The sequence below is a fragment of the Cajanus cajan genome, chromosome 4 (genome assembly GCF_000230855.2).
Source record: "Cajanus cajan strain Asha chromosome 4, NIPB_CcT2T_4, whole genome shotgun sequence".
NCBI classification, from domain to species: Eukaryota; Viridiplantae; Streptophyta; class Magnoliopsida; order Fabales; family Fabaceae; genus Cajanus; species Cajanus cajan.
Window position 1 is genome coordinate 51623520 of NC_138520.1, and position 24986 is coordinate 51648505.

Here is a 24986-nt window from a genome sequence, read left to right on the forward strand (position 1 = left end):
GATATAGTAGTCAATAGGAGGGTTGACACATCTTCTAAAGGAAAGGAAAATCATTTGGTTGATGACACCAAATCTCAATATAACATGCATCATTCCTCGGTTACAGAAATCGGCAGCACACAGCCCGTCTAGAGGAATGACAAAAATCCAAACAGAGAAACGCATCGGTTAATTCTTTTGAAAAATGAATCAAATAGAATTAGGTGCATCATACTGCATACATGCATACAGATGATAGGTGTAATGGAAGATCACTTATTCTCTGTTTATTGAAAAAAACAAAAATATAAACTTCAGAAAAACAATACGCCCGTATCATGTTCAGTACGCCCGTACCAAAATTAGGGTTATGAACAAATTTTCAATTCAATACGGGCATACTGAAATGAATAACGGCCGTATTGGCAATAACAGAAATCCTCCCTCACGTCAATGACAAAATTCCTCCAAGAAGAAGAGGATAGGGGGAGCCATTCATTTTTTCTAAAAAAAAATTAAATAATTAAACTTGCATTTTGTGCATCACGCACATTAATTGCATATTCAAAGACCTCATCATGAGGCAGTCGCATAAAATAGAAAAAATAGAAAAATTGCTTGTGTATGACAGCAGCAAACAAAATGCAGAAATTCAGAAAATCAATAAAACGTACAGAATAACTGAGCCTGGAGAGGCTTGCCGAAATAATACTCTCAGAATAACTGAGCCTGGAGAGGCTTGCCGAAATAATACTCTCTCAGAATAACTGAGCCTGGAGAGGCTTGCTGAAATAATACTCTCGCAGAATAACTGAGCCTGGAGAGGCTCGCCGAAATAATACTCTCAGAATAATTGAGCCTGGAGAGGCTCGCCGAAATAATACTCTCTCAGAATAACTGAGCCTGAAGAGGCTTGCCAAAATAATACTCCTCAGAGACATTTCTGTACAGAAAAAGCCAAAACCAACAAAAAAGGCAAAAATACAGAAAAAGCCAAAATCAACAAAAAATACAGAAAAAGCCGAAATCAACAAAAAAGGCAAAAACACAGAAAAAGCCAAAATCAACAAAAAAGGCAAAAACACAGAAAAAGCCAAAATCAACAAAAAGGCAAAATACAGAAAATCCAACAAATTATACAGAATAACTGAGCCTGGAGAGGCTTGCCAAAATAATACTCTCCAAAAGACGTCTCAGCTCGCATTCTCGGGCTGAACAAAAAACCAATTCATCATACAGAATAATTGAGCTTGGAGAGGCTCGCCGAAATAATACTCCCTCATCAGAATAATTGAGCCTGGAGAGGCTTGCCGAAATAATACTCCTTCATAATAACTGAGCCTGGAGAGGCTTGCTGAAATAATACTCTCTCAGAATAATTGAGCCTGGAGAGGCTTGCCGAAATAATACTCCCACAGAATAATTGAGCCTGGAGAGGCTTGCTGAAAAAATACTCCCACAAAATAATTAAGCCTGGAGAGGCTTGCCGAAATAATACTCTCCAAAAGACGTCTCAGCTCGCATTCTCGGGCTGAACAAAAAACAACACTCATGCAGAATAATTGAGCCTGGAGAGGCTTGCCGAAACAATACTCCCACAGAATAACTGAGCCTGGAGAGGCTCACCGAAATAATACTCTCTCAGAATAATTGAGCCTGGAGAGGCTCGCCAAAATAATACTCCCCAGAGATATCTCAGCTTCCACTCACGGGCCAAATTCCCCAGTGAAAGCTATCAAAGCGAGATCAGCAAAATTCCCCAACGGAAGCATGATCCAAACAAAATATCCAAGTCAAAGGACTTAGACTTCCTCAGTGGAAGATAGCTTTCCAACTCAAACGAAGAGTGAAGCTAAGCCTGAAGAGGCTTTCTAAATAATACTCTGGGATACATAAGATCCCCAAATCCCCAGTCGCCTACTCAAGAGGCATTCCTACAAAAAGGAAAAAAATCAAAAGATCAATAATCATTCCCCAAGTGGAATCCGGCTCTTGGCCAAACATCGAACATCAAGATGATATGCCTAACAAAAGAGGCTAATCAAAATCAACGACAAAATCCCCCAGCGGATAACAGCCTACACAGAGGCTACAAAAATCAAAAAAATCAAAAAAGACACCCGAATAAGGATAATCGGGATACTCCACCATCGTCGAAAGGACGTCAGCCAATCATAAGGCACCGCTCATCTTAGAAAGAGCATCTTCGTGTCTACACCCCAGGGAAACAAAAATTCCTCAATGGGCACCAACTATGCAAAGGAAAGTTGGGACACAAGAACCTATGAGTAACTGCACATCCCCTAGACGGATCCCTGCGTTATCCAGCCCTCAGCGGCACCAAAATCAAAATCAAACCGTCGAAGCAGCATCGTGGACTGTGGAGACAAAATCAATGACAAAATCCCCAGCGGATAATAGCCTACACAGAGGCAACAAAACCAGAAAAACAAAAAGAGTTGCCCGAATAAGGATAACCGGGATACTCCACCAACGTCAAAAGACGTCAGCCAAACATAAGGCATCGCTCAATTCAAGAAGAGCATCTGTGTCTACACCCCAAGGAGTCAGAAATTCCTCAATGGGCACCAACTATGCAAAGGAAAGTTGGGACACAAGAACCTATGAGTAACTGCACATCCCCTAGACGGATCCCTGCGTTATCCAGCCCTCAGTGGCACAAAAATCAAAAACAATCGTCAAAGCAGCATCGTGGACTGTGGAGACAAAATCAAAATCAACATCCAGAACCCCCAGTGGATAATAGCCTACATAGAGGCTACAAAATCAGAAAATCAAAGAGAGACACCCGAATAAGGATAATCGGGATACTCCACCAACGTCAAAGGACGTCAGCCAAACATAAGGCATCGCTCAATTCAACAAGAGCATCTGTGTCTACACCCCAAGGAGTCAGAAATTCCCCATGGGTACCAACTATGCAAATGCAAGTTGGGGCACAAGAACCTATGAATGATTGCACATCCCCTAGACGGATCCCTGCGTTATCCAGCCCCCAGTGGCACAAAATCAGAAAAAACGTCGAAGCAGCATAGTGGACTGTGGAGACAAAAAACCATCTCAGATCCCTGGAGAGGGCAAACTCACATTGCCAATGTCGTCAAGAACACGGAGGCAGACCCTGGAGAGGGCAAACTCACGCTACCAAAGTGATCAGAAGCACGGAGGTACGCAGACCCTGGGGAGGGCAAACCGCAGACCCTGAAGAGGGCAAACTCACGCTACCAAAGTGATCAGAAGCACGGAGGTACGCAGACCCTGGAGAGGGCAAACCGCAGACCCTGGAGAGGGCAAACTCACGCTACCAAAGTGATCAGAAGCACGGAGGTACGCAGACCCTGGGGAGGGCAAACCGCAGACCCTGGAGAGGGCAAACTCACGCTACCAAAGTGATCAGAAGCACGGAGGTACGCAGACCCTGGGGAGGACAAACCGCAGACCCTGGAGAGGGCAAACTCACGCTACCAAAGTGATCAGAAGCACGGAGGTACGCAGACCCTGGGGAGGGCAAACCGCAGACCCTGGAGAGGGCAAACTCACGCTACCAAAGTGATCAGAAGCACGGAGGTACGCAGACCCTGGGGAGGGCAAACCGCAGACCCTGGAGAGGGCAAACTCACGCTACCCAGATGTCCAGAGCACCGAGGTATGCACAAGCCTGGAGAGGCGGTACTCACGCTACCAAAGTGTTAAGAAGCACGGAGGTATGCAGCTTCCAGCTCGGGCGGCGAGCGAAGCAAAGCCTGGAGAGGCGGTACTCACAACTTCCAGCTCGGGCGTCGAGTGAAGTTGAGCCTGGAGAGGCGGTACTCACAGCTTCCAGCTTGGGCCGCAAGCGAAGCTAACCCTGGAGAGGGCAAACTCAACTGCCTAGGATGTCAGAAGCACCGAAGCAGAGCCTGGAGAGGCGGTACTCACAGCTTCCAGCTTGGGCGGCAAGCGAAGCTAAGCCTGGAGAGGCGGTACTCACAACTTCCAGCTCGGGCGTCGAGTGAAGTTGGGTCTGGAGAGACGGTACTCAAGGTCTGGAGAGACAGTACTCAAGGTCTGGAGAGACAGTACTCAAAGTCTGGAGAGACGGTACTCAAGGTCTGGAGAGACAGTACTCAACCATCAGCGTCGTCAGAGGCACGTTGGTGTTCAACTTCCAGCTCGGGCGTCGAGTGAAGTTGACCCTGGAGAGGGTAAACTTAGCTACCGAGGTTGTCAGAAGCGCCGAGGTATGCAACAACCTGGAGAGGCTACTCAGCAATTTTCCACCGGAAGACACTACAAGTCGGAAGGATGGCCTTATTCCCCGGACAATTGGGTCAACTCCTTTACTTATCAACCGGTACACTAAAAGGTCGTTTGACTAAGTAAAGGGGGGGCAGCTGTAGACCCCTAAAATTGTCCGGGTCGGAAATAAGACTCGAAGACTCTCGAAGATCAAAGGAAAGTCACCCGGAAGGACTCCTGGAAGACCCTGGAAGACCCTAGGATGACAATCTGTAGGTTTAGAGGTCTTAGAGTAGCAAAAAAATAAGAAAGTGGAGGGAATGAAGCCCAATACGGCCTCCCAGAAGTTCAATACGGCCGTATTGAAGTTTCTGAACTTCAATACGGCTGCATTGAACTCAATGCGGCTGCACTGAACTTCAATACGGCCGTATTGAGGTTTTTGAACTCAATACGGCTGCACTGAACTTCAATACGGCCGTATTGAGGTTTTTGAACTTCAATACGGTCGTATTGAATTCAATACGGCCGTATTGTAGTTCAAAACTTCAATACGGACCGTATTGACCCTCATAAACCGTATTGAGCCTCTTCCCTATAAATATGACGTCAATGGGACGTCATTCCACACTTTTGCACACAGTTTTGACTCCCTCCTTAAGTATTCTGGGGTTTTTGAGCAGTGTTCTGCCCTAGAAATCTCTCTGGGAGTCGATCCGACGAAGTTCTGGAATTCCGAGCATTTAGCTTGGAGATTCGAACTTAGTCGAAGGGAAATCCTCCGGATTTCCATAGTTAAAATTTTATAGGAGGGAGCGAGCGGTCTTGTAGAGGGAGGGAACGCCAAAACGCTTCCCAATTTCTGTCAAGATATATAAGAAAGCACGCTTCAAAGGTTTATCTCTTTAAAGTCCCTTCTCTTACCGCTTTCTGTGTGTACATATTTAAACTGTCATCATGTAGATAGTTAATTTATAATTGCTTAGAATAAATAGGGGTAATTTAGTAATTTCGCACTATTATTTTTAAATAATCTGTCATAGGGAACCCGAAAGGGGCGCTGTGGGGTGCTAACACCTTCCCCACGCGTAACCGACTCCCTTACCCGACTCTGGTTGTAATGGCCGAAGTCGATTTTTGAATCGATTGCCTTAATCTTCTTTTTCCAATGTTTTGAGTAAAACATTGGTGGCGACTCCATGAACCCTTCCTTTTTATGAAAACCGCTAATCCATGGAGGGTCCCGCTTAGGATTAACATGGATTGGTGAGCCTTTTAATAAAATTGCTCGTTTGACGAGGTCTCAGTTTGAGAATAAGTCATTCTAGCAATTCATATTTTTAAACAAATAAAAGAGTCCAACCATCCTTCGCGAATGCCGAAAGCCCGTTTCGGGCCGGTGGCGACAACACTTAAGCACAAATGGTAAAGGTAGAATCTGTCTACATTAGAGACATGATCCCTAAAACTAGACCTAGTGATGAATATGTCGAACATCAGATTGCAAAATAGCCTACATAGTGGCTTCAACTTGGTTGCACAAAGATACTTTTTTAGCTATGTCTTTTTTGTAGGGTGAGGGGTGGAGTACAACATCACATCAATACTTCCTGCCAAGATGGTTGCCTTCGAATCACTAGAGTAAGACACTTTTTCCTCTATGTAGCCAGAGATAGTTGCTATGATGAGAGGATTGATTCTCACGATGGTTTGGTCCATCACTCCTATGAAAGCATATGCCTTGTGTCTTGTTGATGCCCAAAAGTAGGCATAAGTAACATGGAATCAGTCGCATTGCATCTTCGTGAATGTAGTTCATCCAACCCTATCCAAATATTTCTTTTATTGTTGTAAGGGGCTTGAGTATTTGGTGCATTTGAGGTTTCAGAAGTTAAAGTTGGAGAGTTAAGGTTTTTGGTGCAGAAGAATGCGAGTGTAAGTACAATAATGATTGATGAGTCATTATTTTCCCTTATTTTCTTACCTTTCTGTGCTTATCTTAATCTCTGATTTGTTCTTAATTGTTTATATTCTGCACTGTTTTCTATTTGGGCTTTAATTGGACCGGTAATTCATATTTTAACTAAATTGAATTTTCTGGATCTTATTATCCCAATTTTTATTTTCAGGGCAATTTAATAATTATTTGGGCTTGGAATAAATTTTTGGACTTCAAGAAGAGCTGCCACGTCATCTGCCACATCACATGCCATGTCACCATTGCATCACTTATGCCATATCAGCATTTTATTTTCTTTTTCATTTATTTTTATTGTATTTTCGGGTCAGACCAGTGGGGGCCCATTTTTACACTCTATTAGGGTTTTTCTAGGGAAAGGAGCAGCTACCCACAGGCAGACTTGATGTGACCACGTTGCTGTCTCTCTTCGAACTTTGTTTTTTTTCGTTTTCTGCTGGTGGCTCTTTGTTGTTCACGTTTTCTGGTTGATCTTCCTCTTGTATCTGAACATTCATGTTTTGCTATTGTTATTCACGTTTTGTATTCTGTTCCTGCTTCCATTTTCGTTTTCTTCTTCCTCTTCTCTGTTACGTTTTGCTTGCATTGCTGTTGCCACTTTCATGTTTTCTTCTATTTTCGTTTCTGTTGCTATTTTAATGGAGGGCTAAACCCCAGGGTTTGGGCCCTTGGACAGAATGCAATCCTCTGAAAGAGGTTCTCTGTGCGTTGCATTTCTGCTCCGCTTGATCCTCCCTTGTGGGATCTCTGTTCTAAGGCGTTCAACATCTGAGCCATGCTTAATGACTCTGGGTTGTTCACGTTCAGTATCTCAGGTTGCTTAATCCTGGGGAAGGAGGTCTTGCAAGGTTCACGTTTGCTTAATTCGTGTAGTGAGGTCTCATGTTAGTCTTCGCTTAGTTGATTAATCATGGACTGAACAGGATTATGTTTGGACAGATTATTTGTTATGAACCAAGGAAATCAGAGGTGCATTATGTTCAGGGGTCTGACCTATTTTAATTACTGCAAGTAATCCATACTTCTGCTCGTTTTGTTTAACTCGATAATCTGAACCAACCCCCCCCACTGTGTGTTTGAACCTTTGACTGAGACAATTGGTCCTTGGGAGACGACCTAGGAGTCACTTCCTAGTACTACATTAATTGTTTTTTATTTGACCGGGTACGGCCTCGATCAAATTTGGCGCCGTTGCCGGGGACCATCGGTTCTTGTCAAAGGTTTTGTGTTTGTTGTGTGTTTTGTGTTTTTGTTAGTAGTTTTAAGTTTCTGTTGTGTTCTGTTTGTTCTTGGTGTTCTTGGTGTTCTTGGTGGTGTGTTAGAGTGTGTCAGTCCCATATCAGTTTCATATCAGTTTTGTGAGTTAGTTTGATGCTTGCATTTTCGTGTCATATTGCATGTTATGTTGTGTAATTTTGTGTGTTATTAGTCCCTAAGGTCATGCAATTAGAGAACCAATTCAACAGTAAATCAATGGAACAGTAACTTAGTCTGATATTTGGTTCAATTTTTGGTTCGAAATCTGGTTTGGTTTCTGGTGCATTTTGGTTCAAATTCTGGTGCATGTTGGTTAGAATTCTGGTCCGGTTTTTGGTTTGATTTCTGGCTCATGTGGTGAAAAATCTGGTCTAGTCTGGTGCCAAATCTGGTGCGTTTTGTGGCTTGAATTCTGGTCCGTTTTGTAGCTTGTTTGCTCTGTTTTTGATCCGAATTTTGGTGCATGCTCTGTTCCGGTTGTGCATACTCTGTTTTCTCTCCCTACTACTACTCTGTTCGGGTTCCAATTTGGTGGGAAAGGGTGTGAAAATTGGCTCAAAAGCTGGTGCATCAAGTGGCTGTGAATAGTGCTGAATAGTGCCAGAATTTTCCAATTAATTGTAATTTTTGGTTTCCATAGCTAGACTTGTTATTTTTGTCTGATTTTTTTTGTGGTAACTTCTTTCAACCTATATTTTGTGTAAAAAATAGCTAGGGCACATAGTTTGGTCAAAATTTGGAGATACAAATTTTTAAAAAAAACTTTTTCAGCAAAACTTCAAACGGCCATAACTTTTGCTCTGGTTATCGGAATTAGGCAAACTTTTTTTTCATTTTGTGTAGAAAAAAAAGATCTATCCAACCCACACACTACGCCATGTGGCCCCAGCCAGATCTTCAAAAAAACTTCATTTACTATTTCTTTTGTATTTTTGAAGTTTTATTTCACTATTTTTCCAAACTTTTATAATTTTTAAAAAATAGTTAGGTTTGGAATTTTGATCTCATCTTTTTTGTGGTAGTGTCTTATGATTTTAGGATGATGTTGGTGCATTAGTTTTGATATTTTCTGAGCTTTCATGGAAATTCCCAGTTTACCCCTACTGTTCACGTGTCCTGATGCATGTGTTGCATGTAGTGCATGACTAGGAGCAACCCTGGATTTTTGTATCCATTTGATCCTGAGATTGATAGGACATTCCATAGATTAATTAGAGAGCATATCATTCCATCTTTAGATAGTGATAGTGATAGTGATAGTGATAGTGATAGTGTTAGTGATAGTATAAGTGTTGCATCTGAACTTCATTCAAGTCAACAACAAAACATGGGTGAACATAATGGACCTCGTGAGAGGACTCTTAGGGAGATGGCTGCACCTGATTTCACTTATGAGAGTTTGTGCATCCAATATCCTGAAGAAGATGTTCCTTTCGTGCTTAAAACTGGACTAATTCATTTGTCGCCCAAGTTTCATGGTCATGCAGGTGAGGATCCACACAAACATCTAAAGGAGTTTCATATTGTATGTTCTACCATGAAGCCTCCTGATGTTCAAGAGGATCACATCTACCTGAAGGCATTTCCACATTCATTGGAGGGAGTTGCTAAGGACTGGCTGTATTATTTGGCTCCCAGGTCCATCACTAGCTGGGATGATCTCAAAAGAATGTTTCTGGAGAAATTCTTCCCTGCCTCACGGACCACTGCAATTAGGAAGGATATATCAGGGATCAGACAACTCAGTGGAGAAACCTTGTATGAGTACTGGGAAAGATTCAAGAAATTATGTGCAAGCTGTCCTCACCACCAGATTTCAGAGCAGTTGTTGCTGCAATATTTCTATGAGGGGCTGAATAACATGGAGCGGAGTATGATAGATGCAGCAAGTGGTGGAGCACTTGGTGACATGACCCCAGCTGAAGCCAGGAACTTAATAGAAAAGATGGCCTCCAACTCTCAACAATTCAGTACCAGAAACGACAATGCAATTGTTGTTAGAGGAGTTCATGATGTGGCCATTGATACAGATAAAAAGCTGGAGAGTAAACTTGATGCCTTGGTCAGCCTGGTGACTCAACTTGCTGCGAATCAAAAGTCAGCATCTGTGGCAAGAGTTTGCGGCCTTTGCACATCAAATGATCATCATACAGATTCGTGTCCATCATTGCAGCAGTCTTCTGATGTTAATGCTCCTCAAGCCTATGCTGCAAATATCTACAATAACAGACCAATGCAACAGCAGTAGCAACAACAACAAAATTGTGATTTGTCCAGCAACAGATATAATCCAGGATGGAGGAATCATCCTAATCTTAGATGGTCTTCGCAGCAGCAGCAACAACCTTCACCACCATTTCAGAGTTCTGCTGGTCCAAGCAGACCTTATGTGCCTCCACCAGTTCAGCAGCAGCAACAGCAACAATATCACAGGCAGCAGAATGAAGCTCCTACACCATCAGCTCCTCAACCTTCTACTTCCGAACCTTCATTGGAGGAGTTAGTGAGGCAGATGACAATTCAAAATATGCAATTCCAGCAAGAGACCAGAGCTTCCATTCAGAGCTTGACCAATCAGATGGGACAGATGGCTACTCAACTTAATCAGGCACAGTCACAAAATTCAGATAAGTTGCCTTCACAGACTGTGCAAAATCCAAGAAATGTGAGTGCCATCACATTGAGGTCCGGGAAACAGATTGACATGCCCACTGTAGTACCTCCACCGCCATCTGCACCTGTACCAATTCCAGTTCCAACATCTGCATCTGAGCAAAATGATCAACCAGTTGGTGTCAAAAATTTTCATGCAGGTGGACCTTCTTCCAGCACCAGTTCGGATTTGCAGCCTCCTATCCCTCTTCCATTTCCTCCTAAGGTGATTCCAAGCAAAAAAATGGAAGAGGTGGATAAGGAAATCTTGGAGACCTTCAGGAAAGTAGAGGTGAACATACCTTTGCTTGATGCCATAAAGCAAATCCCGAGATATGCAAAATTCCTCAAGGAGCTGTGCACTCATAAAAGGAAGATGAAGGGAAATGAGAGAATCAGCATGGGCAGAAATGTGTCTGCTTTGATAGGTAAATCTGTTCCTCACATTCCTGAAAAATGTAAGGACCCAGGTACTTTCTACATACCTTGTATTATTGGGAATAGCAAATTTGAAAATGCCATGCTTGATCTGGGTGCTTCTATAAATGTCATGCCTCTGTCCATTTTTAAATCTTTGTCTCTTGGTCCTATGCAACCTACGGGTGTGGTGATACAGTTGGCAAATAGAAGTGTTGCCCACCCTACAGGTTTGATTGAGGATGTTTTAGTTCGGGTTGGTGAACTGATTTTCCCTGCCGATTTTTATGTGCTTGATATGGAGGAGGGATTCTCCCATGGATCTGCCCCAATCATTTTAGGCAGACCATTTTTGAAAACAGCCCGAACTAAGATTGATGTGTATGCTGGTACATTATCCATGGAATTTGGTGATAGTATTGTCCATTTTAACATTCTTGATGCCATGAAACATCCATCTGAAAACCATTCTGTTTTTCGTGCTGAGATACTTGATGATATTGTTGATGAGTATTCTTCTAATTTTCATTCTCTACATGATAAGAAACATTGTTTTCTGTCTGATCTATATACTTCTCTTGCATGCACTGATTCTGATTCTGTTTTTGATTTTGAATCTGTTTCTGTATCAGATTTTGATTCCTGTCCCAAGAATAATTGTGATTTTGTAACTGATTGTGCACATGATGTTTTGGGTGCTGTACCTCTGGATATTATTTCTTTAGAGTCAGAATGCACTAACCATGTTTCAGGAAGTACATGTGAGTCTGACTTGCAGGTTGAGGTACATGCTGTGGAACCCTTAGTTCCTTCCACTGTTCAGCCAGCACCCATTCCAGAATTAAAGCCTCTACCAGAAAACCTCAAGTATGCCTACTTGGAGGATGATGAGAAGTTTCCAGTTATCATTTCCACCTCCCTTGATGCTGTTCAAGAGGAGAAACTGTTGCACGTTCTGAAAAAGCATAAGAAAGCCATCGGTTGGACCCTGGCGGACATCCCTGGTATCAGCCCATCCACTTGCATGCATAGGATACTCTTAGAGGATGGAGCTAAACCAGTCAGACAACCCCAGAGGTGACTCAACCCTGTCATTTTGGATGTAGTGAAGAAGGAGGTGACCAAGCTTCTTCAAGCTGGGATCATTTATCCTATATCAGATAGTCAGTGGGTGAGTCCGGTCCAGGTTGTCCCCAAGAAGACAGGTCTCACTGTTGTGAAAAATGAGAGGGATGAGCTCATTCCCACTAGAGTGCAAAACAGTTGGAGGGTCTGCATCGACTACCGGAGGCTGAATCAAGCAACTAGGAAGGATCACTTTCCTCTGCCCTTCATTGATCAGATGCTTGAGCGTCTGGCAGGTAAATCTCACTACTGTTTTCTTGATGGTTTTTCTGGTTACTTTCAAATCCACATTGCTCCTGAGGATCAAGAGAAAACCACATTCACCTGCCCCTTTGGCACTTTTGCCTATAGGAGGATGCCCTTTGGCCTATGCAATACCCCTGGTACCTTCCAGCGGTGCATGCTTAGTATCTTTTCTGATTTTCTTGAAAATTGCATAGAGGTGTTTATGGATGATTTCACTGTGTATGGATCCTCTTTTGATACATGTTTGGATAGTCTGGATAAAGTTTTGAATAGATGCATTGAGACTAACCTTGTTCTTAATTTTGAGAAATGTCATTTCATGGTTGAGCAGGGTATAATTTTAGGGCATATCATCTCTAGTAGGGGCATTGAGGTAGATCCTGCAAAGATATCTGTTATTTCACAATTGCCTTACCCCTCTTGCGTGCGAGAGGTGCGATCTTTTCTTGGCCATGCAGGTTTCTACAGGCGCTTCATTAAAGACTTCAGCAAGAAGGCCCTTCCACTATCCAATCTACTGCAGAAGGAGGTTGATTTTGTTTTTGATGACAGGTGTAAACAGGCATTTGACTGCCTCAAGGAAGCACTGAACACCACTCCAATCATTCAGGCACCTGATTGGACAGTCCCATTTGAGCTGATGTGTGATGCATCCAATTATGCATTGGGAGCTGTCCTAGCACAGAGAGTTGACAGGTTGCCTCGAGTGATATATTATGCTTCCAAGGCTTTGGATGCTGCCCAAGCAAACTACACTACCACAGAGAAAGAGCTTCTTGCCATTGTTTTTGCTCTTGATAAATTTAGATCTTATTTGCTTGGTTCTCGTGTTATTATCTATACTGACCATGCAACTCTGAAGTACCTGCTGAAAAAGGCTGAGTCAAAGCCTAGATTGATCAAGTGGATGCTTTGGCTCCAGGAGTTTGACTTGGATATCCGGGACAGGAGTGGAGCTCAAAATTTGGTGGCAGACCATCTCAGCAGAATTAAAAGACCTGAGGATAGTGCTGACATCTTGCCCATCCAGGATAATTTTCTTGATGAAAATTTGTTTATTATTTCTTCTGTTTCTGCTTCTTCTACCCCTTGGTTTGCAAACATTGTTAATTTTTTAGTTGCTTCTGTTTTTCCTCCCTTAGCATCACGAGCTCAAATTGATAAAATTAAGAGTGATGCTAAGCATTATATTTGGGATGACCCCTATTTGTGGAAGTTTTGCAGTGACCAGGTGATTAGGAGATGCATACCAGATAATGAGATTGATTCGGTCCTGCAGTTTTGTCATTCTTCCCCACCAGGTGGCCATCTAGGCATTCAGAGGACAGCTCGCAAGGTGCTTGACTGTGGTTTCTACTGGCCCACGATCTTTAGAGATGCGTGGAAGATTTGTAGCACTTGTGAGCAGTGTTAGCGAGCAGGAGGATCCCTTACATGGAGACAGCAGATGCCTCAGCAGCCCATGCTATTCTGTGAGGTGTTTGATGTCTGGGGTATTGATTTCATGGGTCCCTTTCCTGTTTCTTTTGGATTTTCCTACATTCTTTTAGCTGTTGATTATGTTTCAAAATGGGTGGAAGCCAAACCCACCAGAACTAATGATGCTCGGGTTGTAGTGGATTTTTTTAGATCTCACCTATTTTGCAGGTTTGGAGTACCCAGAGCCATTGTTAGTGATCAAGGAACCCATTTTTGCAACAGATCTATGCAGGCTTTGCTCAAGAAGTATGGGGTAGTGCACAGAATTTCCACACCTTACCACCCCCAAACTAATGGGCAAGCTGAGATTTCAAATAGGGAGATCAAGAGAATCTTAGAGAAGATTGTACAGCCCAACAGAAAAGATTGGAGTAACAGGTTGGATGATGCTCTTTGGGCACATAGGACTGCCTACAAAGCACCTATAGGGATGTCTCCTTATCGGGTTGTCTTTGGCAAGGCATGTCATTTACCTGTTGAGATTGAGCATCGGGCCTACTGGGCTGTGAAGACTTGCAACTTCTCCATTGATCAGGCTGGTGAGGAAAGAAAGTTGCAACTGAGTGAGCTGGATGAGATCCGCCTGGAAGCCTATGAGAACTCTAAGTTCTACAAGGAGAAAACCAAGAAGTTCCATGATAGTTTGATAGCTAGAAAGGACTTCACGGTTGGGCAGAAAGTTTTACTGTATAATTCAAGGCTTGGTCTCATGGGTGGTAAGTTGCGTTCTAAGTGGATTGGACCTTTTGTTGTTACTAATGTTTTTCCTTATGGTACAGTTGAGATCAAAAGTGAATCCACAAACAAGAGCTTCAAAGTTAACGGGCACCGTCTGAAACCTTTCCTCAGCAATCATTCCTTGTTGAATGCAGTTGTAGAGGAGATGTCTCTGCTCGACCTCACTTCCTTTCCACCATCTCCATGACTTAGGGAGTTCTCTTTTCCCCCTCTTTGCACATGTCCCATTCTGTTGATTATTTTAATTGCTTTGATCTTATGATGTGAGCCACATTGGGACAATGTGTGATTTAAGTGTGGGGGGGTGTCTTGTTTACACTGTCTTGTTTAGATGCTTTTAGGGTTTATTTGTCAATTTTGGTTTAGGTTCTATGTTTAGGTGTCATGTACAGTTTTGCATGTTTCTCTTTGATTTCTGGGTTTTGATAGTTTGTGGGCACTTGCTTCACTCTTGGATATGAGTTACTTGATATTCTATGGATTGAAATCCCTGTCTTTCTCTGCTTGGCAATTTGATTATGAGGTTTGAGAGGTTGAATTGAATGTGACAGATTTACCCTATGTGAGGTTTGACCCTTTCTCTGCTCTTTCTTGTGTGTTTTGCCTCTTGATTGCTTGCACAATATCCTTGGCTTGACTCTGTTTGATATTTCTTGGTCCACATGCATGTTTGGAAAGGATTAAGGCATTTTTATTCTGATAAGCCTCTAGCCAAATAAGCCTACCTTGAATTAACTCCTCTGATAACCCCTGCTGAGCCTATTTCCCCTTCTTTGTTCGAACCTCATTACAAGCCTTAAGTGAAAAACCATGATTACCTTAACCTTAGGGAGTTTTGGAGCTTTGGAATTGTTTTGGGAATAAATTCTTGAATAAGTGTGGGGGTGTGTGTGTATGTTTCATTGGATGATATATATTGGCTAGTTGGTTCTTCATGCTGTATATTTATTTCTCTGCACATCTTATATTAGATTATCTCAAAATTTCGTGTGTACTGTTCATGCTTCCAAAAATCAAAAAAAAAAAAAAAAAACGAAAAAAGAGAAATTGTATGAGGCAAAGGGGAAGAGGATTGGTTATTTTAGAGGTCATTAGAGGTTTTGGGTTTGCTTATTATGTTTATTCTTGACTTATTCCCCATTGCTCCTCTGCTTCCTCTGGTTTGTAGTTACTTATCCCATATATTATCTTCTACCCTGTCCTTGGCCTCATTACAACCCTAAAAAGACCTTTTGATCCTCATGTGCATGTGTGTTGAGTGTTGATTTTAGAGGCTTGCCAAGTCTATCTGTTGCTTGTTTTTCATGAGTGCTTTGAGAGTATACAATTGCCTAGACACTTGAGAGATAAGTGATACAGTGCATCTTGTGAGGTTCTGTTATTTTTGATTCACCTCTTAAGTTGATTGATTGTCTTGCCATGTTTTGAAATGCTTGGATGATTTCCATAAGTATCTGGTTTCTTTGACTCTTTGTGTGTTGCATGTTGCCTATTCCTCTCTTTTCTCAGGATTCAATGAGGATTATGTAACTCTGTCTGTTTGTGTGTTGTTGTTTTTGTTTTTGTTTTTCTCCATGTGGCTCTCTTTGCTATCTTTGGTATCTTTTAAATTGTTCCTTGCTCTGCTTTTTGATTTTGCCCAGGAGTGCAAAAGGCTAAGTGTGGGGGAATTTGATGAGTCATTATTTTCCCTTATTTTCTTACCTTTCTGTGCTTATCTTAATCTCTGATTTGTGCTTAATTGTTTATATTCTGCACTGTTTTCTATTTGGGCTTTAATTGGACCGGTAATTCATATTTTAACTAAATTGAATTTTCTGGATCTTATTATCCCAATTTTTATTTTCAGGGCAATTTAATAATTATTTGGGCTTGGAATAAATTTTTGGACTTCAAGAAGAGCTGCCACGTCATCTGCCACATCACATGCCATGTCACCATTGCATCACTTATGCCATATCAGCATTTTATTTTCTTTTTCGTTTATTTTTATTGTATTTTCGGGTCAGACCAGTGGGGGCCCATTTTTACACTCTATTAGGGTTTTTCTAGGGAAAGGAGCAGCTACCCACAGGCAGACTTGATGTGACCACGTTGCTGTCTCTCTTCGAACTTTGTTTTTTTTCGTTTTCTGCTGGTGGCTCTTTGTTGTTCACGTTTTCTGGTTGATCTTCCTCTTGTATCTGAACATTCATGTTTTGCCATTGTTATTCACGTTTTGTATTCTGTTCCTGCTTCCATTTTCGTTTTCTTCTTCCTCTTCTCTGTTACGTTTTGCTTGCATTGCTGTTGCCACTTTCATGTTTTCTTCTATTTTCGTTTCTGTTGCTATTTTAATGGAGGGCTAAACCCCAGGGTTTGGGCCCTTGGACAAAATGCAATCCTCTGAAAGAGGTTCTCTGTGTGTTGCATATCTGCTCCGCTTGATCCTCCCTTGTGGGATCTCTGTTCTGAGGCGTTCAACATCTGAGCCATACTTAATGACTCTGGGTTGTTCACGTTCAGTATCTCAGGTTGCTTAATCCTGGGGAAGGAGGTCTTGCAAGGTTCACGTTTGCTTAATTCGTGTAGTGAGGTCTCATGTTAGTCTTCGCTTAGTTGATTAATCATGGACTGAACAGGATTATGTTTGGACAGATTATTTGTTGTGAACCAAGGAAATTAGAGGTGCATTATGTTCAGGGGTCTGACCTATTTTAATTACTGCAAGTAATCCATACTTCTACTCGTTTTGTTTAACTCGATAATCTGAACCAACCCCCCCCCCCCCCCACTGTGTGTTTGAACCTTTGACTGAGACAATTGGTCCTTGGGAGACGACCTAGGAGTCACTTCCTAGTACTACATTAATTGTTTTTTATTTGACCGGGTACGGCCTCGATCAATGATCAAGACATTTAAGTGTTTGAAAATATGGGAGAAAGAGTCATTTATGAGTTACAGGTTGGTAGATAGAAAAAACAGTAGGGAATAAGATGTGTTGACATGATGTATCTCTATCCTTCCTACTTCTCCACACATTTCCTTTTCAAAAACCAAGGTAGATAATGATGGTAAGCATTAAAGGGAATTTAATAGACATGATACCTTTTTAGAATAACACAATACATTAGTGTACATATAACAATATAAAATATGCACAGACTAATGCATGTCCACATATGCATAAGATGATCCATGTTAGATGAAGCATGGTAAGACGATGCAACAAAGAGTAAGACAATGAAACATTCTTCTCTTTTGAAATACATTTTAGGTTAAGTTGGTCTCTAATGAATCTAAAATATTTCGTAGCTAAAGCCTTTGTAAAAATATCATCCCATTGGTGATTAATGTCAATAAGTTTTATGTCAAAAGCTTTTTTTGAACATAATCAGGAATGAAATGATATTTTATTTCAATGTACTTACCCTTTGAATTTTGTATAGGATTTTTAAAAATATTTATAACACTTGTGTTATCGTAGAAAATGGGTATATAATTTTCAAAACTAGAATAGTCTTCTAATTTATACTTCACCAATAGGAGATATGAGCGACATCTTTCTGTAGGAATGTACTTTGTCTCTATAATGGAGAGAGTTATTGAATTTTGCTTCTTATTGGCCCATGAAATGCGATAGTTGCCCAAGAAGGGACATCCTCCACTTGTATTTTTTTATTTCAATCCTATCTCCAACATAGTCTACATTGTAGAATCTTGCTAACCTAAAATCATTCACTACTACAAAATTACTATTTTACATCGCTATATTTACATCGGTTCTAGTAGAACCGATGTAAATCATAAACGCGGTGGCAAACTTGTAAATAAATAAGAAAAAATAAATAAATTTACATCGGTTTCGCTTATAACCGATGTAAAAATAAAATTCTGGAGATGTTCTGCATCGGTCTTGCTTATGACCGATGTAGAAATGAGAACCTAATTTTGCCCCTCTCGCTTTTCAGCAACGTAAACCCAGCCGCCTCCTCCCACTCCCAATCCCTCTCCCCCATCCACCAAACCCTAAACCTCATGCTTTCCTCCAGCCTCGCCCCCGAAGTCGCTACTGCCGACATCGTCGTCCGCGCCCTCCGCCTCCCCAACACAACCATCTCCTACGAGCCCTCCTCCACTGCACCCGCCACAAAGACCTCCGTAAAGGTCGAGCCTTGCATGCTCTTATCCGCAGAACCAGTTCCATCTCCGCCACCTACCCTCGTGAACACGCTCTTAGCCTCTACGCCAAGTTCGGCCACATCGCCAAAGCCACCCTCGTGTTCCACACCATCACCCACAAAGACGCCGTCTCATGGAACTCACTCATCAACGCCTTCTCCCAGCAACAATCCCACGCCACCTCTCTACACGCCGTGCGCCTCTTCCACAGCATGATGGGACACAACACCCTCCTCGACGCCCACACCTTCGCCGGCCTCTTCACCGCCGCCTCCACGCTTTCCGACGCCTGCGCCGGCCTCCAGGCCGTTTCGTGCATTTATGGTTTATTCTTCATTTTACTAATGATATTATTAGTAATCAGTCATTCCTGTTTTCTTCATTTTTTACAATTTGCCACTTTTTATTTTATTTTATTTTTTTATATTTTGCATCTTGTCTGATTTTGCGGTGATTAACCAAGCAGATAATGTCAGTAAAGGCTATATCACTAATCTTGTTGTGGTGTAACCAAATCAAAAGAGATGCTCCACATAACTCTGCTTTCACTTTCTTGTCTGATTTTATATGGCAATTCTTCTAGAGGACTACTAGCTCTTCACTTTCTTGCTCAGAGGTAGCTTGCATACATTAGATGAATTTTCTGTTATAAAATTTGTGAGTTTCTGTCAAAATTGAAGTGTTTGATGATATACTTGTTGCTATGTATGTCTAATGCAGATGGGAGCAGAAATTTCTCTTGCAACATATGAAGCATTAGTTTCTGTTGTCAGAGTTCTTGCTTCAACATACTTTCCTCATTTCTTTAATCTCGTTAAGGAAAATAAGCAATTGTGTTCAGAGACAGAAGGAAGGCCTCAGTTAGATTATATGTGTGCATCTTTCATTCAAAATATCAATGTTCTCCTAGGGTCAGGAGTTTTGACAAGAACTCGAAGGGCTGTTTTGTTGGATATAAAGGTCTCAATCTGTCTTTGTCACAGGGGCACATATCTTTATTGCCATAATATCTTATCTTTATTGCCATAATTTATTTTTTTGGATTGTGATAATTGGACTCTGCAATTTGCATATTCATTTCCTCTTTTATTAATGTTCTGATCATTCATTACCTGTGTCCTGGCATATTATCCTTTCAACTAATCTGTTCCACTTAACGGTCATAAAGCTTAAGCAGTTAATACAATGGTTAGTTTTCACTAGTTATAGGATGTTAAGTAATATATTGGAAAATTTTAACTGATTTATTACTGATTCAGTGGGTGTGCCTAGAATCTTTGCTGTCAATTCCTTCGTGTGCTCTCAAGAAAGGATTTTATATTCATTTTAACTGATTTATTCGCCGCGAGCTCCCTCCTCAACATGTACTGCAAAACGGGCCTCGTTTCGGAGGCGCGTCACCTGTTCGATGCAATGCCCGAGAGAAACGCGGTTTCGTGCATTGTTAATTTATTTTTAAATTTTTTGGGTTTAGGGCATTACTAACAATTGATTCCATAAATTATGTAGATAAATTCATGAATACTTTTGACTTGATCAATGGTTGCTAATAATATCTTTTTGTCTTATAGGTATTGGTTATGACACCCCAGGTTCTTTTGAATGCCTTAAGAAAAGCATTCCTGCGTATAGAAATGATAAGCCTGATAATTATTGATGAATGTCATAGAGCTATTGGCAACCATCCCTATACACAAATAATAAAGGTGAGTACTGGAAAACATTCCTTGTTTTTTTCCCTTGTATTTTACTAGTTTGTATATGATTTCTACTCTTTTTGTCTATTCATTTTTTGGGTTAGAGAATATATTTACAAATAACTATTGTCTTATGCCAATGAAGGAATTTTATCACCAAGCTGACGAAAAGCCAAAAAATTTTGCGATGACAGCATCACCGGTAGGAAAAAAAGGTAATTGTTTACGTGCAAACTTTGAGAAACAACCATGGGTTGTGATATCCAATTTACTCCCAATCATATTATTTATTTTGTAGTAGTTTTGCTCCTTCATTTTTTTTAAAAATAAATTATTTCCATTCATTGATGTACTGTATAAATTTAAATATCTTTTTCTACCACAAAAAAATAAATAAATGAAAAGGACACTTATAGAACAAAAAATATAGTTTAGTGAAGACAGCTATGGATACTTACCATAAAAGAAACAATGCATTAAATTTGAAGTAGAATAATCTTCTAAAATTTGTAAAGAGCTAGAACTTATTCCACTCTGTTCAAGTTATTCCCCTGAAATGCTATAACTTATTTGACATTTGAATTTTACTTTATAATAGCAAGTGTTGATTACTATCTGTCACTGTCTATTGTTTAGGCTGGACAAAGCCAATATGCATTGGAAGACATGCTTTTGGAGACCAAGGCGTGTGGCAGCTATGGCCCACTCATGGTATAGTAGGCTGCACCCAACCAAGGCGTGTGGCAGCTATGAGTGTTGCCAAGAGAGTCAGCGAGGAGATGGATACAGAGTTGGGTGATGAAGTTGGCTATGCTATACGTTTTGGGGGGTTTGCTCTTAATTTTATAGTTTCTTTTAAATGATTGAAATCTTTAATGTGATAAATTAAAACTGATAATTTGTTTGTGTAATTTTTGTTATTGTAATTTGGTGGCCAAATTAATCTTGATTGACAATATTTGTCCATTATATATAGAAAAAAAAGAATCCAAAAACAAACATATTTTTTTTTTAAAAAAAAATGCAATCTACATCGGTTCTCAAGAGAACCGATGTAGATTTAAGCATAAATCTACATCGGTTCTCAGGAGAACCGATGTAGATTTATGCTTAAATCTACATCGGTTTTTCAGAACCGATGTAAAAATGTATACATTTTCTACGTCGCTCTATTCTACATCGGTTTTAGAACCGATGTAGATGACTTTAAAGAACCGATGTAAAATATGCATCTTGTAGTAGTGATTATTTTTCTCACAAAATAATTTGAGGTTAGTGGAACCTACAAGACATCTAAAGATACATTTTACAACTTTAAGATGAGACTCTCTAAACATGATGTCAAGTCTGCTTGCAGTGAGGTAATGAAGAAATGCAATCATACCTTTGTAGTTCTTTTGATCTACTAGCTTACTTGATTCATCTTTTGAAAAACTCATAATGTCTCTAAAACGTAACAGCTCTTTTAAGCCTTACGTCTTTAGTTCCTTTATGAGTTACCCCATAGCTTCTCACATCTTTTTAGCAGTCCTACAACTATAAAACTTGTTGTACTCTATTCTTGACAAAGAACAAGCTAAGGTCTATCTTGCCTTTGTGTTGAGTTACTAGATGTTGTAGTTTGCTTGCATGCTTGGTTTTATGACTTGATTATCAGAATATCATCGCCTGTTATGATCTTCCAAAGGTGATATATGATGGAATTAATGTACATCTCCATTTTATCCTTCAAATATAGGTAGTCTTATTCATTAAAGGTCAGAGGCCTTGTAAGAGAAGATCTTTCTAGCAAATAATGTCCTTCACTACTTCCCATCTTAGGATCTTTTCCATTAGCATGGATAAAAAGACACTATGGAGAAAAGAAAGACACTAGAAAGGAGTTGAATAATGTCAATCAAAATCTCAACACTTTTATGAAACAACGAAGTAGTAATGAATCCTTAAGGAATTTAGACGAAGCAAAAGACAAAGAACACAAGGTATTTTTATATTAGTTTTTCTCAACCACTAAGACTACAACCAGTTCTTGATTAAGTTACACTATCTTTTATAAGATAAAATTATTCTTTCACAAGTCACTTCTAGCTCAATCTAAATATTATTTGACATGCCTTTTCAAGAAAACTACCCAAGTAATTTCTGAACAACAAAGTCTCTCTAAGCTTCAAAATCAATTATTCTTTAAACAAAAAATCCTTTTTAGGCTTCTAACTAAAACACCTAGTTAATGTTGGGTAAGAATAACTTTTTTTTCCTATTTCTCACAAGAGGCAATACAACTTTACAAAGATTTACATAGAAAAAAATGAAATAGTTGAATTTGTTTTCTTTTCTTTTTGATTTTTCAAGCCTTTTTATATAGGCGGATGATGAAGATGACTGTTGCAAATCCGTGAGCTTCACTTGTAGGCTTACTTTGTCTTTCTATATCTTTATTCCTTGTAGAGTAAGATGTTCGTTGGTGCATTAAATGCATTTCATCAAGTGGTCACTTCTCTTTTGATCAAGGAGACTACTTATTACCTTTTTGGTACAAAATAGGGTTTATTGCATATACGTATCAATTAGAAATGACAGTTTAGATGTCTCCACTTGGCTTAAGATATCTTCTTGTCATTTCGCTAACGAAAAGAAAATCTCTATTCCTTTATGAAGTTTGAGTACCAAAAAAGTTTTTATTCCTTTGATATGTTAAGGAATAACATAGAAACATATGATATGGTCATTAGACATAATGAATGATAAATTCAATCCATTTGTCTTAGACAAACAAAGTGTTTTGTTTAAGATACTTGTCAAAAGACATATCATCACATAGAATTGTCTTATGCTATTGTCTTATTTGTATGATCTTAAAAACAATATTTTTTCAAAAACATAAGAGTTTGTTACCATGAAAACAGCTATTCCTAAAAGATCTAAGGTCGTCCTTTGATCTAACATAAACTTTTTTCTTGAATTGAGAAATCTTTACAAATTTCGCATGAGTAATTCACTCATTTTCTCAAGGTTTTGCTCACAATAATTTTCTCTTTTTTTGATGGAAACCTCAAGAAGATATTTGATTGATGTAGCTTATCTTTCAAGCTTCTTCCCAGATATTTGACTTCTTGACTCTTATTAATCTTCAAAGAGTTCTCCAATGGAGAGAAAAAACTTGTGATTCACCTTCAAAGGTGAAAAACTCTCTTCAAGTGGTGCCACTTCAAGGAAGAAGATAAACCACTTCAAATCTCACCACACTCTTAAGATGAGGATAAGAGAATTAGAAGAAAATTAAAAAGAGAATTAAGCTTTTGAGAGAGAGAATGCTAGAGATAAAACTCGGTCAATCTCAATAAAATGGTCAAAAGTGAGTACAAGTGGTTCCAAAAACCTATATATAGAGCTTAGGTAGCTTGGAGAAGAAGCTAGACATCTAGAAGACAAGGAGACAGTTAGATCTAGATCCTCCAATCACAAACAAGCTCTAGGAGACATGTTTGAGACATGTAGGAGACATCTAGATATAGAAGAGCCAATGAGCAAGTGCCAAGTGTCCTATTGTCTCTAGGTGATTGGATAAGTAGTTCTAAGGTAGGAAGAAGCCAAAATGGGCGGCCAAGGTGGCCTTTGGCTTGTCTTGGCTAAACAAACACCAAGGAATTGGTTTGCTTTGGTTAATTAAATGAAGGTTAAACCAAGTCAAATCAATTCCTTGGGCCAAGAGAAGAAAAACAAACCTTTTATCACTTTTGGCTAGTTCCACACCTTTACTACTTCAACACCATCTAGAATGACGATTTACACACCACTAGAATAACTATTCCCACTCCAACTACTAAGACTCAAGAAAACTAAAAATGGTGACCATGAATACAAGGTCAAAAGGAATACATTTCAATAAGGAACATGTCTCTAAATATGACCTACAACAAGAAAAACATACTCCCTTAAATACAAGGGTAAAATAACCTATACAATTAACTACTACAAACAAAGGGATGGAAAACAAACTATACAATAGAAGGCTAGGCAACTAAGAAGAAAACACATACTCTATACTCATGATAAGCACATGTCTAAGAAGTACATCCTCTCTAGTAGATTCTTCTAACCTCCTAACCATAGACATTGTCAAAGGTCCTATGGTTTTCAAAAATGGTCCTCCATCACTCTTTTTCTCTTGAAAGAAACATTTTTCTCTCTTAGAAACACCCATCAATTTTTATGATGTGTGAACTCTCCTAAATGTTTCATGTCTTTGATTACTACATTCATGTAATCAATTACTTAGAACATTTTAAACATATTAGAAAACCAAGGGTTCATGTAATCGATTGCTTTGTTCTAATAATTAGTTACATTAAGTGATTTGTCTTGACCATTGATATTTGATTCACTATTTATTGTTTACAACATGTTTGTTGTTAGATTTTGAAACATCTTTTGATTCATTTTTAATTTGTTTTAATGATTTAGAAACCAAGACAAGGAGATTAGCTTAACCTATCTACTTGTCTAATTGACCAATACTTACACAAATAAAAAATTAACCTATCCTATTAAAATATAACATATCTTCTTATTTTTTGACTCCTTAACATCATTAAAGAGAAAATATCACAACACTTCTTTAAATCTAAAATCTAAAAGTGAAAAATTTTTATTTAGAAAAATAGAAGAAAAAAGTCGTCACTAAAAATTTTCATTTAGAATAATTTTTTTAAAAGTTATATTTTATGTATGAGAAAATTGATAGATAACTATATATGTAATATATTAACTAAATACTTATTTTAGTTTTTAAATTTAAAAGATATTGTCATATTAATTTTAAATTAAAACTTATAACATTAATCTTTGAAACGTCAAATGAATCTTTAATTTAAATATTAGCACTATTTTAGTTTATAATATATATCAATATTATTATTTTAATTATATATTTGTATTTTATAAATATCAATTTATCTTTTTTAATGATTGTCGCCACCAGCCCAAACGGGCCTCGGCGGTCGCGAAGACGGTCGAGC

The 24986-nt window shown here is 39.5% G+C and overlaps 2 protein-coding genes across 21 annotated transcripts in view; one reads left to right on the top strand and one right to left on the bottom strand.

Moving 5' to 3' along the window:
• The window catches only part of LOC109794412 (uncharacterized), a 56663-nt gene that overhangs the window by 20424 nt on the left and 11253 nt on the right, over nucleotides 1-24986 (bottom strand). The window contains exons 1-3 of one of the 20 annotated variants that reach the window (XR_014433104.1): nucleotides 9261-9539; nucleotides 8833-9159; nucleotides 8552-8634 (exon numbers count right to left, since the gene is read on the bottom strand). The exons of 15 other annotated variants lie outside the window; for them this stretch is intronic. The gene's annotated coding sequence lies outside the window, so the exon portion shown is untranslated. Of the gene's footprint in view, nucleotides 1-8551; nucleotides 8635-8832; nucleotides 9160-9260; nucleotides 9540-24986 lie in introns of those variants that run through there. 4 more of the 20 variants (XR_014433102.1, XR_014433105.1, XR_014433103.1 and 1 more) reach the window with 4 other exon arrangements.
• Nucleotides 18011-20924, top strand: LOC145956825 (uncharacterized). Its single transcript, XM_083072565.1, has 6 exons — nucleotides 18011-18595; nucleotides 18738-18887; nucleotides 18992-19231; nucleotides 19843-19977; nucleotides 20114-20183; nucleotides 20605-20924. Exons 3-6 carry the CDS (start codon nucleotides 18992-18994, stop codon nucleotides 20829-20831), a joined length of 672 nt encoding a protein of 223 aa, XP_082928691.1. The 5' UTR covers nucleotides 18011-18595; nucleotides 18738-18887; the 3' UTR covers nucleotides 20832-20924.

What these genes read in the sequence shown, in the direction of transcription:
- LOC145956825 (XM_083072565.1), top strand. Translation starts at nt 18,992, where the DNA reads ATGGGAGCAGAAATTTCTCTTGCAACATATGAAGCATTAGTTTCTGTT. An exon ending in CTGTTTTGTTGGATATAAAG is followed by an intron (nt 19,232 to 19,842) that starts GTCTCAATCTGT and finishes TTTGTCTTATAG; the next exon opens with GTATTGGTTATGACACCCCA. An exon ending in ATCACCGGTAGGAAAAAAAG is followed by an intron (nt 20,184 to 20,604) that starts GTAATTGTTTAC and finishes TCTATTGTTTAG; the next exon opens with GCTGGACAAAGCCAATATGC.